This window comes from Mangifera indica, chromosome 17 (genome assembly GCF_011075055.1).
Source record: "Mangifera indica cultivar Alphonso chromosome 17, CATAS_Mindica_2.1, whole genome shotgun sequence".
NCBI lineage: Eukaryota > Viridiplantae > Streptophyta > Magnoliopsida > Sapindales > Anacardiaceae > Mangifera > Mangifera indica.
The window spans coordinates 2236302-2249503 of NC_058153.1; the positions used below are offsets into that span (position 1 = coordinate 2236302).

Sequence of the window (13202 nt, forward strand, 5' to 3'; positions counted from 1 at the left end):
TAACTTTTAATTTTATGTTAGATTGTCAGAAAATTTCACATGGAAGATAATGTAGGTTGAGATGTTCAATTGGATCCTAGGATCAAGAAACTCTAATAAAAAAAAAGGCCGAAAGACTTATTTCCGTGCAAGGTTTATTGTAACCTCATACTCTCACTCGTTAAGTTATGAAAATTTAAATATTCATTAAATTTTGTTATTATTGTAAAGAGTAAAATTGTCATTTAATGATTTTATTTAAAATTTAAAATATTATACTTATAATCGCACCCTCTTAAAATTTAAAATATTATACTTACAATCGCAAAAAATATATTTTTCCTCTTGAACAACCGTTCTTCTTTCAGTGTATCGTCAACTCTATCATTGATAGTTTGTTGACGTGAAAACCACCCACCATTCAACTAAAATAGCCAGGTAAAGTTGCACAAATCTGTGCAATCTGTGCACAGATCTGTGTGATCAAGTTACACTAAACCTTGGGCGGGATTAAGTCTCTTGGCCTAAAAGAAATGATGGAGAGAAAGTACAGAATAGGAAAGTGGAATTAAAAGAGAAGAAAGGGGTGGGGTAGGAAGAATCACTCCTTACAAATTGTTTCTCGAAATGTATAAATTGACTTCCCTGTGTCCTCTCTTTCATAATTTCCATTGACTAAAGTGAATGAATGATGGATAGACATATTGAAAATTGAAAATGGGGACCGTCAGTCAGGAGTCAGCTTGCAGAAGCACGCGAATTTCTTTACCCAGTTGAGAAAGTGACGCCCTTTTATCTTTCATCATGCAACAGAACAAATTACTAAAGAAGAAAGAGCACACACATGGCAGAACATGCAAGGGAGTCAGCAATATATTGGGGAAGATGATGATGATCCGGTAGCCATAAATCCTTTTGTGTTTTTTGGCAGATGGTCCATTTGTATAGAAAAATATATTACACTTATTGTGTATAATGAGACTGGGTAAGTTATTATTATTTCTTTTTTCATAAAATTATGAATATCCATTTTGAGTACACAATATATAATAATATAATTAAATAATTATAAATTAAAGATAAAATAATATCTATTCATGTGATGATATACGTACACGTATATATAAAAGAAGTTTGTAGATTTTAGGATTGAAACACATGAAAGAATGAAAGATTATAGGCACAAAGCAGCTTATTATTGGTTCAAATTTCATAAAAGAAATCTTATGTCTCAGACACAGAAGATCATCTGGTTACATTCATTAAAGTATAAAAGAATGTTACAATTTATAATACAAAGTCCCTTCAATCTTTACAAATAACTAATGTAAAAGAAAAGAAGTAGAGAAAATTCAAAAGGACTACAAGATTTCTCAGTGGGTTCAATAAGATAGAAGAAGACAGAGAGGATCTGAAACCCAAACAGTGTAGAACACCCGAATCTATCATATTGATGGTAACTCTATAGGTTTTAATATACCTAGTGTTTTAAAACTCATAACCAAAACACACACACACATTTAAGGCTACCCATGGTTTTGGGCATCAATCCGCTGGCTCCCAACATTTTTTCTCACTTGAAATCACGTTTTCAATACATTATTAATTATTAGAATGACTTTTATGGATCTCTGTCTAACTGAATTGAATAAGAAAAAGTAGATGAAGTGACCAAATATCTATGCCCTTTGTTTTCCCTATAATTACAAAAGATTCCCATTGATTTTAAGTGAAGTTCACCTGTTTATTTCTGAAAGATTTATGTGGAAAACCAGGGGCATTTTCACATGAGGAGCAAGCCACAGAGAAAACAGCTGACTTCTGACCCTCAGTATTCAAGGGAAACCATCAAACTCTGTAAACTGTGGCTCAGTTTTTGCAGACAACACAAGGTGACATCTCTCTTTCCTTCTTGATTCCTTCTCTATAAATATCCAACCAAACCTCATTTTATTTTCATGCAGTGCATCATAAACTTCCTTTTAAACACATCCCATTCGCATTTCTTCAAGCTACATTCTTATAATGGAAAAAATTGTGGCTCAGTCTCCTCTTGAGAGGTCTAGCTTGGTTAAGCGTTGCGCTCATGGTGTGTTTTTGTCACCTTTATTTCCTTATCCTTCGTTTTTGGCTCACCTGTTTCAACTTTATCTTTTACACCAAGATCATCATGAGATAACATGTTAAATTTTTTCTTATCATTTTGTTTATAGCTAGGCGATTAACAGATACTGATTGTTTCATGAGTATCCTATATGTTAAAAAAGGAAAAAGGGTCTCTAGCTCTCTCCATTGTCAAAAGAATGACCCTTTTGCAGGCCTCAAGTATTACAGAAAATTTAATATTTGGCTTTTTTCATATTCCACTTTCAAGAAGGATGATGTTGTGGGCCAAAAAGTCTGTGAATTTTGCTTTTATATATATATTGATATATAGCTCTAATTGTTTGTCTTTGATTAATCAACAGAAGGTGTAATTGCGGGAGCCAAAGCAGCTGTTGTTGCTAGCATTGCCACCGCCATTCCAACCGTAAGTCTTATAAATACCTCATGATTTATAAATAAGATAGCATCTGCATTCTAATTTCAACATTTCTTTTTAAAATGAAATGCAGCTGGCTAGTGTGAGGAAGCTGCCATGGGCAAGAGCCAATCTCAACCATACAGCTCAAGCTCTCATAATCTCCACAGGTAATTAACCATCCTTGTTAATTCTGTCGTCATTTTTACCATTGCTGTGAGGTTGTGTATGTTATTTAAATCTATTTGGTTGGTCAATTACAGTGGCGGGCGCCGCATACTTCATAGTTGCTGACAAGACTGTTCTGGCGACGGCAAGGAAGAATTCTTTCAAGCAATCTGACATGAAAGCGTTCTAGATATCTTTCAAGATAAATATTATTGTCCTTATAATCTTTTGAGAAGCATATGTAATCTCATTTATCTTTATATAAATAAAATTATAATTATTTTATTAATATTTTAATATTTACAAAATTAATAATTAGATTATCTCATCTATATATTTTTTATATATATAACTATTAATAAAAATCGATTATCCAAAGCTTTTATTATCTGTTAAGCACTGAGATCTGTTCACTTGCCATAGACAGTAAGGAAGAAACCATCAAATAAAGGAAAATATCATCTCAATTCATTTATGGACTACTGTCTATACTTATGCGGTACTGGGCAAACACGAACTGAGGATCCCAGCCCTTGGTTTAGGACACTTGTTCAGATCTCAAGAACATTGCAGCAGCTGCACATGGAAGGCTACCCATGGTTTTACATTTTGATCACTTTTGCTTCAATCCAATGGCTTCACTGTTCTGGGATTCATCTATATATTTATATATATATATTTTATATAGAGTCAAAGAGACTCTCAGAAAAAAAAAAAAAATGGAGGCCACTTCATGGAACGGGTGAGCAAGTGAATAAACTGAGCGGATCAGAATCAGATACCAATTAATCCCCACTGTTTTCAGCATAATTAGGGATTACCCACCATCATTTGCTCGGAATGGAATTATAGTTGAGAGATAATACAACTGTTTGTATTCCTATCCATGCCTATCTATCTACTGCCAGAATCAGTTCAAAGACTCTTTGTCATTAAGAATCTAAAAGTTCACCTAATTGTCCATTGCAGCTTTTCACTGGGTAGGTATTATGGGTGAAAAAACCAGGGGCTTCACTATTCAAGAGAAACCATCAGACTACTCAGATTCTCAAAACTTGAGTGCTTAATTTGTCTCTCTCTACCGCCAACTACTACGCCAAATTTCGTATCAATATTCCACCAAATCTCACAATCTCTTCACGCGATACTCGATTTATAAATTGCGTATTAACATACCCCATTTCTATTTCTTGTAGTAGGTACATTTATTACGCTGGCTAAAACTTTTGGCCCTTGAGAGGTCTAGTTTGGCATCACTTGACCAAAACCTGGCCATGGCAAAGCACATGTTGATGGAATGTCTATTTCGCTTATACCCTTCTTTTTCTTTAATTTTTTGTCACTGTTTCAACTTTTCTCTTCTCTTTTTCAACGAACAACTTTACTCAACCGTTCAAACCGAGTGGAATCACACCGAACAGTTATTGGCTTAGCACTAATATATCAAATAATTTAAAAGTTTATAACTATGTTAATAAATCTCAAATTTAAACCTTCTTAAAATTGTAATTGAGGATCTCAAAATTAATTTTTAGTTCTGCTTCATATGAAAATATGATAATTATCTTATTTTGGTTTAGTAAGAAATTATTTTTCTATATAAACAAGGTATAAAAGGTTAAATGTAATTCAAAAGGTTGACGTGAATAAAATTGGTTATTTGTGAACTAAACCAAATTTTTGGTTTGATGATAAATTATATACTAACCGATTTATAATCAAACCAAAACTATCGGATAATCGAACCAAATTTTTGTTACCCATTTTTGGACCCATTTTTTAAAGTAATATTACAATTATACCCCTGATATTCCAAAATTATATATGGTAATCCATCAATAATTCTTCCAAAATTTCAACAGTCTCTACCTCGATTAGAATAGCAATAATAATTGAATTAGTTTTGATCAACATATTCTTAATAATAAAATCTTTACCGAATTCATCAGTGGAAGTAAAGTATTGAATTGTTTAACTGTATTGTGCCAAAATATAAAACAAATACGTGGAGAGAAAAAAGAGTTATGAATCTTACCAAACCCACCTACTGGGGATTCAAATTTAGCCGAAATATTATACATCCAAGGTCTGAATTTTACCAATAGTCATTGCATGAGCACGAACCATCTTTGAAATGGTGGAATCGATTTCTATCTCTGGCAATAATTTCCCTATTGAAGATCTTTGATATCAGCTTTGTTGCAGAATGACAATTCCCACATACACGAAGATTCTTCACAATTCTAATCGTTGTCCCCGGCTTAGTACTAATCAAACCGAAGGCAATTGCCAACTTTTCACTATGGTGACTCAAGGACCCTTCCTTCCATTCCTCATCCATGTCATAGAGAACTTCAGATGTATCAGGAACAAATCCAGACCTCTCCAAGAGTGTATCGATTTCATCCAACATCTTGTATATTTGTTTCCACTGAGGATGTACTTTGTCGCCCACAAGAAACTCATGAACTACACTGTCAACCTCGATTGAGCTACAACCAGGAACCTTCTTCATTCCCTTGTCATTTAGCCTGGTTCTTATTCTTGCTACATCAGTCCATCGACCTTCTCCTGCATAAATATTTGATAATAGTACGTAAGCCCCAGTGTTTTCAGGCTCTAGTTCAAGGAGATTTTTCGCATAAGATTCACCCAACTCCACATTTCCATGAGCCCGACAAGCTCCCAGCAATGAAGTCCAAATTGCTCCATCTGGTTTCATTCCCATAGTTCCTATCAGAGCCTCTGCTTCATCAAACAATCCAGCGCGGCCTAGAAGATCTATCAGACAACCATAGTGTTGCAATTTTGGTGAAATTTTGTAATCTTGGATCATTGAGGTGAAATATTGGCGTCCAAGATCTAGTAATCCTGCATGTTTACAGGCAGATAAGACACCAACAAATGTGATATCATCCGGTATGAATCCTTCACTGATCATTCTTGAGAAGAGTTCAAGAGCCTTATCTGTTTTTCCATGCATGGCTAACCCAGATATCATTGCGTTCCAAGAGGCCAAGTTTTTGGAATTCATGCCATCAAAAACTTGTGCTGCTGCCTCTATATTTCCACATTTAGCATACATGTCAATAAGACTTGTCCAGAGGGATATATTGTTTAGTGTTCGAAAGTTCTTGTCTATATAAGCATGAATCCATTTGCCAAGATCAATCGCACCTAAATAAGCACAAGCTGGAAGAATGCTTAAAAAGGTGACATCATTAGGCTCAATATCTGATCGCAGCATTTGCCGAAACAACATTAATGCTTCTTTGTAGTGGCTCATATGAGTATAGCCACCTATCATAACATTCCATGAAATCACATCCCTTTGCTTTGAACTATTGAACAATTCACGGGCCTTGTTCAAATCACCACATTTCGAGTACATATCAATAAGCGCATTAACTGTATGAAGATTATTTCCAAGTCCATGTTCTTCAATCCAAGACTGAATCCAGTTGCCCAAATCAAGACAACCCAAATGAGCACAAGCCGAGAGCACAGTAACCATTGTGCTTTCATTGGGAACAACATTTTCATTACAAGTCTCTTTAAAAACTTCCAACGCCTCTTGATATCGCCCACTCTGAGCATAACCAGAAATCATAGCATTCCAAGAAACCACATCTCTCACTGGAATTTCATCGAACAGCTTTCTAGCCTCATCCAGACAACCCCTCGACGCATACCCAGTGATCAAAGCAGTGTATGAAACTGCGTCACGGAGATAACTTTTATCGAAACCCAATCTTGCACTTTCCAATTCACCATTTTGTGCATACATGTTAATAAGCGAAGTATGCACAAACGCATCAGACTCGAGCCCCAACTTCAGAACATGGGCGTGAATCTGTTTGCCTTCACTACTAGCAGCGAGCTTTGCACAGGATTTCAAGACAAAAGGAAGTGTATAAGAATTTGGCACAACCCCAGATAAAATCATGCGAATATAGAATTCTATAGCCAAAATTGGCGATGAGCTCAATGAATGTCCTCTAATTACGGTGTTCCAAATCACTTGATTGGGCTCTTGAATTGTTCTAAAGACTAAAAGGGCATAATTAAGATCGCCGAAAGGCGAAATAGCGCAAAACTCAATGAGTTTGCTCAGGGCGAACTGCGTATTGTGGAGGCCAGTCTTGATGATTTGAGAGTGGACTTGCCTGAGGTCTTGTATGTTTTTGCACTTGGAGAGAAGAGCCAGAGATGGGTGGTCTCGAAGAAGCTTGTAGGGAGGGTCACATGAAGGAAGGATATGGAGAGGTGAAGATGGAGAAAGCAACATAATTTTTGGCAAAACAAGTGAAGAGTGAAGAGTAAAGAGATAAAAGCAACAGGTAGAATTTGAATTATGGTTAATTGGTAGTTCTTCCTTAGACTACCCGCCAAAAATATCTTATGGAACATTGTTATTGGGTATAACTTGCTTTCTATTCAATACTGTAGTGTTAGTTCGGGATTAGCACAGCATTAGCATGCAGACATCTCATGTGGGTTGGGGTCACAGAGCCTAATAGATTGAGTATTCAAAACTATTTAATCATATAATAATATATATATTCATCTTGAACATATATATATATTTGATATATGTCATCACGTGATTGAATAGTTTTAAATTAAAGATAAAATAAAACTCAATCACATGATAACATATAAATATTTTTATATAAATATATATCTATTTAATATTAATCTTTCATAGATTAATAAAATATATATACCTTTTAAACCATAAAATATTCATTTGAAAAAAATGATTTTACGAGATTTTTAAGAGGTAACGGAAGACATTTATATATAAATTTATATGAGGAATATTCAATATTTCAAAAGCAACGACTATATTTCACGGGAAATCCAACCATGCACGTGGATTCTGCAAGTATTATTCAAAAAGATGGAACAATATTGTTTAAAGCTTTTATGCGGAATTGGAGATGACAACGGAGTAAGGTGAGGCAGAATTTCCTATTTCATATCTCTATCAGATGAAACATTTCTTTGTCCCTTTTTTGTGAGAAAATACATTTCCTTTTCCCATCCTTGTTTCATCTCTACAATTTTTCCAACTATTGGTTGATAGAATTATTGCCCAAGACTTGTTCGTGAAGCCATATTACCCATTAAACTAAGCTTTACAACAATCATAAAATATATTCCTATCACAACGCTATTGTTTTGCAACCATTTTTTAAAGAGATATAAGATTCTATATGGCAAAGGTTCCAACTTCATCTTTTTAAAGTTCCAAGGCCACCAATTCACAAAGAGAATCGAAAATGAAATTGAACCCAAAACTACGAAAAGAAACAAGTGAACCAATTAATCTAAGAAGAAAAAAAATCACATATGCATACGATTGAAAATAATAAAAATAATAGATAGATATATTTAATTAGACAATTTAAAAGAGAGATCATTATCGATGAAAGAGTAGAGTATGGGATTGAAAAAATAAATTAGGGTTGGGTTTTATATAAGAATGGATTTTTGATAATGATTTAAAATAAAAAAAGGCTATTTAAATTAGGTGGAGAGGGCAGCTATGGGGTGTAAAGTTTCTATCTCCATTCTCGTTTATTAGAATTTTTTTCCCTATCTACTTATTTTGAGAAATTCTCTATTTGTTCGGATTGAGGTGGAGACCTGGCTGGGAGGGAACAACTGTCATCTCTATGCAAAATATTCATCATATCTGATAAAAAAACGGTGATTAGGATTCCTGCTTATCCAATCCAAATATTTCAACATACAAGCATATGTGCCAAGGTGGAGTTGAATATGTTAGAAGTGTCAGCAATATGGACCCTGCACATGTCATGGTTAAAGAAACTCTTATGATTTGTTCACGGACAGCGGCCTTTAATTGAGTATATCAAGGTTGCTATTTGCAATAGCAAAAATATGCTATTCTTGCCTTCCCCTTCTGTGCCCACGTAGGAGATATATATGCCTGCAATTTAGTGGATACCTGACCATCTACAATAAACTTTTGAGTAATATTATGCATATCCATTTGAGTATATTAATATGTACATACTTATGTGTGTCATTATATAATTAGATATTATTTATCTTTAATTCATATTTACTTAATCGCATGAGGACAGACATATTTTTAGATTTTTTATTACTTAAAAACTTTCAGAGCATAGCATGAACAATGATCTTCTGACTTGTCTTGATGGTTGAATTTGAAGCATTCATCATACCAATTAATCAAACAAATTTTAGGCTAAGGCAAATATGATTTTTACAGTCTCGAATGATAGTTTAAGTAATAAAAAATGAAAATCTTAAGATACCCGTTAATGATATATCAAAATTAAATTTTTAATTCATCTAAATATAATGATTGTAAAAATGATCATTAGATTCAGAATTCAAACCTAAAGGAGCCCACCTAAAATGTGCTACTTTCCAGATAATTTAAAACAAGCTTCTCCTTCCTGCCCATACTTCCCTGCAGCGTCAAGCCGCCGCAATCGTAATTCTAAAGCTACCGAGAACATTCCGATTTCTAGTTCAATTATACAAAAATGAGTATTTTTTTGCCGACCAAATATACCTCTCCTAGTTTGAACCTGATGTTACAAGACTTGGCCGGCTATCAGGAGCAAGGAATTTCATGATCGCATTTGGTTCCATGGCTTTATGTGTACACATGTTAACACACAAAGTGTAGTCATATCTGGAATAATGACATGCATATACAGATTATGTAATGCGAATGAGCAGAAAATAAAAGAGCCAATGGCTGGAGATGTGAATCCTGAAATAACTTTTGAATTATTGAAGAAGAAAAGGAATCCAAACATGAAAAGAGAATTTGGCAATAGATGTGCATTATGAGGAATCGATTCCAAGGGGGGAACTGTTTGAATGTTTTCTTTCAACCTTTTCTACTGTCTCATGTGCCACCGGAACTACTTAAAGCCTCCTCCTGGAAAATATTTCTGCATGCAATTCAAGTTGTATAATTCCACGTGAGATATAAAAGAAGTAAAATGTGATAGCTAGCCACCTTTCAAGTAACGTCTCCCCCAATAGCACCTTACTAGAAATAGATATATGGAGAAAGAAGAGAATAATGCTTGAAAGTTATTTCTTTTGCGATAAAGCCAGGGGAATCGTATAAAGAAGGCCCATGAGTGGAAACTTACGGTAACTAGCTTAGCTCTTCTTTCACTGGAGATGAATGATCAGGTTTATCTCAATCTCTCAGAATTAAATCTTCTTCTACTTTAGGAATCTCATTACATGAGACCACATCTGAAAAAAGGAAAAAATACGATAGAGCAACATCAATGGCCCCATCGCCCCTTACCAAGTATAAAAACCCTCCTAAGTCCTAACTCCACCACAAAAACACCAACTACAATATTACAATCTCCTCTACATCTTCCTAGCTACAACTCAATTGCTAGTAAGGTGAGTTTCTCCATTTTAGCTTTTTATGTTTGCTTTCTAACCCAGTGAATACAGTTACAGTGGGATAACTTCTGAAGCCATAGGAAGTTTATATTTTTGTTACAGAAGAGCATTTATTGCTCTTGAAGACCATGATTCCATGATTATAGAAATTTCTTTCTAAATTTGTGGAGGGTTGTAACTTCATGATACTTTATTTTTCTTAATTCCTGAACACACAGTAGCATTTCATATATTTTAGAACGATAATTCATATAGTGTATATATTGACCTATTCCTACTGGATAGAAAAATGAGCTGGTCAGCAGGAGATTGGATGTGTCCCGCCTGCCAAAACCAGAATTTCAAAAGGAGAGAAGCATGCCAGAGTTGCGGTTACCCTAGGTATGGTGGCCCTGATCCGTCAACCTGGCCAGTGGTTCGTCTTGGAGACTGGTATTGCTCCGCTATGAACTTTGAAAATCGCATGATATGCGGAGCTCACAATTTTGCCAGCCGATCACACTGCTATGTATGTGGATCTAGGAAACAAGATGATGGCCCGACTAGACCTGGTGACTGGACCTGCCCCAGGTGAGTTCACATTAACACTTTGCTTTCCGCTGATACTATTGATTGCTGCATTCTTTAATTTTCTTTTTTGAGCAAGGATTTCTTTTATCAGCAGTAGTTATATATACATTCATTTCGCAAGTGAATGTGCTAACTCAGAACTAAAACCGATCAAAAGCAACTACATCTTTACTCAAGCAATTCATGAATAAACAAAACATTGTTAATTGCCAAGTTCATTTCCTTTTCTAGGAAGAACTTATAGAGAAATAATCTCAATGTTTTGACTGAAATATCCAATTGTGGCCCCAATTCTCTATTACTCTTTAACTTTTATATTCGTGTTTGTATAAATTCTTCTTCATCCCCACGAAAGAGATGATCCTGGAGCTGCCTTTTGAAAGTGGCCACTTCCATGTTGATATATACATGTGCATTCTTTGATGATAGAGAGTACACTGCCAAAATTATTATGAAAAAAATTCCAGAAACTGCGGCAGCTAGCATTCTTTCATTATATAGTACTATGCCCACACAATTCAATTCTTTATTTGAATTTCGCAGCCATTTATCATATACAATACTCTAATGGTATGCATAAAAACGATAATTGCAGAATGGAATGTGGAGTTCACAACTATGCTAGAAGGACAGAATGCTTCAGATGTAGAGCACCAAGAGGATATGGTAGGAAACTTTACAGAGATCATTTGGTAGATATGTTAGTTAATACAGTACAATCTCAGTTTTGTAATACTTGTTTCGTTTTGTTGCTTTTTCTAATTTCAGGTGGTGCAGATTAGGAAAATAACTTAACTAAGAAGACTATATCTACCTCTTGCTTCCTTCACGTCTGATCTCTTTGCAGTACTAATTTACTCCTGTACTGGAGATATTAATATCATTTAGCTAGTTAGGTTGATTATGGTTGAAAGCTCTCTTTCTGAAGCAAGCATGCCATGTAACTGCGTTTTCCGTATTTAATTTATAGTCTGCATGGAGCTTTTGAAGTCTCTTTTTCTTTGTTTTCATTTTTAATCTTAATTAATGAAGAAATATATATATATAATCTAAAGTTAGCCATCCAAACACTTCAAACCTTCATACAAAAAGGGCATCAAATGTCGATTTAACAACCTTTAGCCAGAACCCAAGTGGCTTTCCTATATTCACTGGAGACCATTTCAATTTGGAATATTCTTTCAATGGCTCAACTAAAAGCACAAGACGGCTGAGCTGTGGCTGAAGAAGGCTACGACGACAAAATTATACCTGAGGAATGTGAAGTTTGGACCACAACAAAAAAGGAGTTCAAAGATGCAAAGACTTTGTCATCTTTTTAAACCCAAACAACTTTATTAAAAAAATGATTTGGTTCAAGTTTATATTCGAATAAAAAATTATTTTATTCTAATTAGTTTGAGTTTGACTCAATTTTATCATTTGAATCTATAGTTCTAATTTATGACTCATATTTGACTAAAATTCATAACTTAAATCTGTGGTTTAAGTTTAAGATTTAAATTAATAGAATTTATACGATTAGTTACTGGACTTAGAATTCTACCTATTTAATATAATTGGTTTGACCCCGAAAATGTGGACCAACTCAAGTGGGTTTCCTGCCACAAAAAAAAAAAATCAATACATATAATGGTTTTATATCTATTCGTATAGTTGCTCTATGATCTATCCTTAAACTTCAAACAACTCTCAAACATAACCCCAACAAGTTCTACTACCACACAACTTTAAATTCAATCAATGCAAAGGAAAAATATTGGAAAATTTTGAGAGCATGTAAAAAGTGAAGACACAAAAGATTCAAGGAATCAAAATGAATAGTTCACTTCAAAAGACAAGCTTTCTCTGTTAGCAACAATTTATGATCCCTTTAAGCATCAAATCTCAAAGAAATATATATAATTATGGTGAGAAGAACCTGATGCTCTCTGCTTTAAAAGCACAGAAGCAATGCCAATCTGAAAGCGAGTCAAATTAACTTTTCCTTCCTTGCTTTTGCATTCCTTCATTTTTAAAGGCTTAAAGCTCTGTTGTTTTACCCCTTGATTGCTACAACATGAGTTGTTTATTGAATCCATGCTATAGCAAATTAGCTAACAATAAAGTGGATTCACAATGAGCTTATTAGTTCTTCATATTTAAGCACTTGATTAATGGGCAAGTTGAGTATGGGACTATCTTTAGGCAAAAGGGCAAATTTAGATATGTTGTTGTCTCCTCTCTACACTCCATTGCCTAGCTTTTAAGAGATTCTTGCTTTTGTTTACTCTGACCTACCTTTATGTAACCTGTTTGTTTTCAGATCTTGAGCAAGTGAGCAAGTTCCCCTAGCACAACATATAGGGTCGAGGGTGCATGTAGGAATATTTATAATATAGCTGCCGTTTATCGATTGCCTTTGTTTATTTAGCTCAGTTTCATCCAGCTTTGTTCTGCATTTTGTATTTGGCACCTTAGTTTGTAAAGAAAGAGGAGCCCAATTAAGGAGCTTATCATGTCTTAACTATTGTCAAGATTGCAC

General features: G+C 34.5%; 3 protein-coding genes across 3 annotated transcripts; 2 read left to right on the forward strand and 1 right to left on the reverse strand.

Annotated features, from left to right (window-relative positions):
- Positions 1-1907: 1907 nt before the first annotated feature.
- On the forward strand, positions 1908-2959 carry LOC123200383 (early nodulin-93-like). The gene is made up of 4 exons (XM_044615552.1): positions 1908-2068; positions 2448-2509; positions 2595-2670; positions 2764-2959. Exons 1-4 carry the CDS (start codon positions 2005-2007, stop codon positions 2856-2858), a joined length of 297 nt encoding a protein of 98 aa, XP_044471487.1. The 5' UTR covers positions 1908-2004; the 3' UTR covers positions 2859-2959.
- Positions 2960-4565: 1606 nt separating this feature from the next.
- Positions 4566-7054, reverse strand: LOC123200158 (pentatricopeptide repeat-containing protein At1g08070, chloroplastic). Its single transcript, XM_044615304.1, has one exon. It carries the CDS (start codon positions 6954-6956, stop codon positions 4764-4766), a length of 2193 nt encoding a protein of 730 aa, XP_044471239.1. The 5' UTR covers positions 6957-7054; the 3' UTR covers positions 4566-4763.
- Positions 7055-10017: 2963 nt separating this feature from the next.
- On the forward strand, positions 10018-11688 carry LOC123201143 (transcription initiation factor TFIID subunit 15-like). Its single transcript, XM_044616607.1, has 4 exons — positions 10018-10105; positions 10394-10678; positions 11274-11344; positions 11447-11688. The coding sequence occupies exons 2-4, from the start codon at positions 10398-10400 to the stop codon at positions 11458-11460; spliced, it is 366 nt and encodes a 121-aa protein (XP_044472542.1). The 5' UTR covers positions 10018-10105; positions 10394-10397; the 3' UTR covers positions 11461-11688.
- Positions 11689-13202: the final 1514 nt, after the last annotated feature.

Coding starts and splice junctions, on each gene's coding strand:
- LOC123200383 (XM_044615552.1), top strand. CDS start 2,005: ATGGAAAAAATTGTGGCTCAGTCTCCTCTTGAGAGGTCTAGCTTGGTT. Junction 2,069..2,447: donor GGTTAAGCGTTGCGCTCATG/GTGTGTTTTTGT, acceptor ATTAATCAACAG/AAGGTGTAATTGCGGGAGCC. Junction 2,510..2,594: donor TTGCCACCGCCATTCCAACC/GTAAGTCTTATA, acceptor AATGAAATGCAG/CTGGCTAGTGTGAGGAAGCT.
- LOC123200158 (XM_044615304.1), bottom strand. CDS start 6,956: ATGTTGCTTTCTCCATCTTCACCTCTCCATATCCTTCCTTCATGTGAC.
- LOC123201143 (XM_044616607.1), top strand. CDS start 10,398: ATGAGCTGGTCAGCAGGAGATTGGATGTGTCCCGCCTGCCAAAACCAG. Junction 10,679..11,273: donor GGTGACTGGACCTGCCCCAG/GTGAGTTCACAT, acceptor CGATAATTGCAG/AATGGAATGTGGAGTTCACA.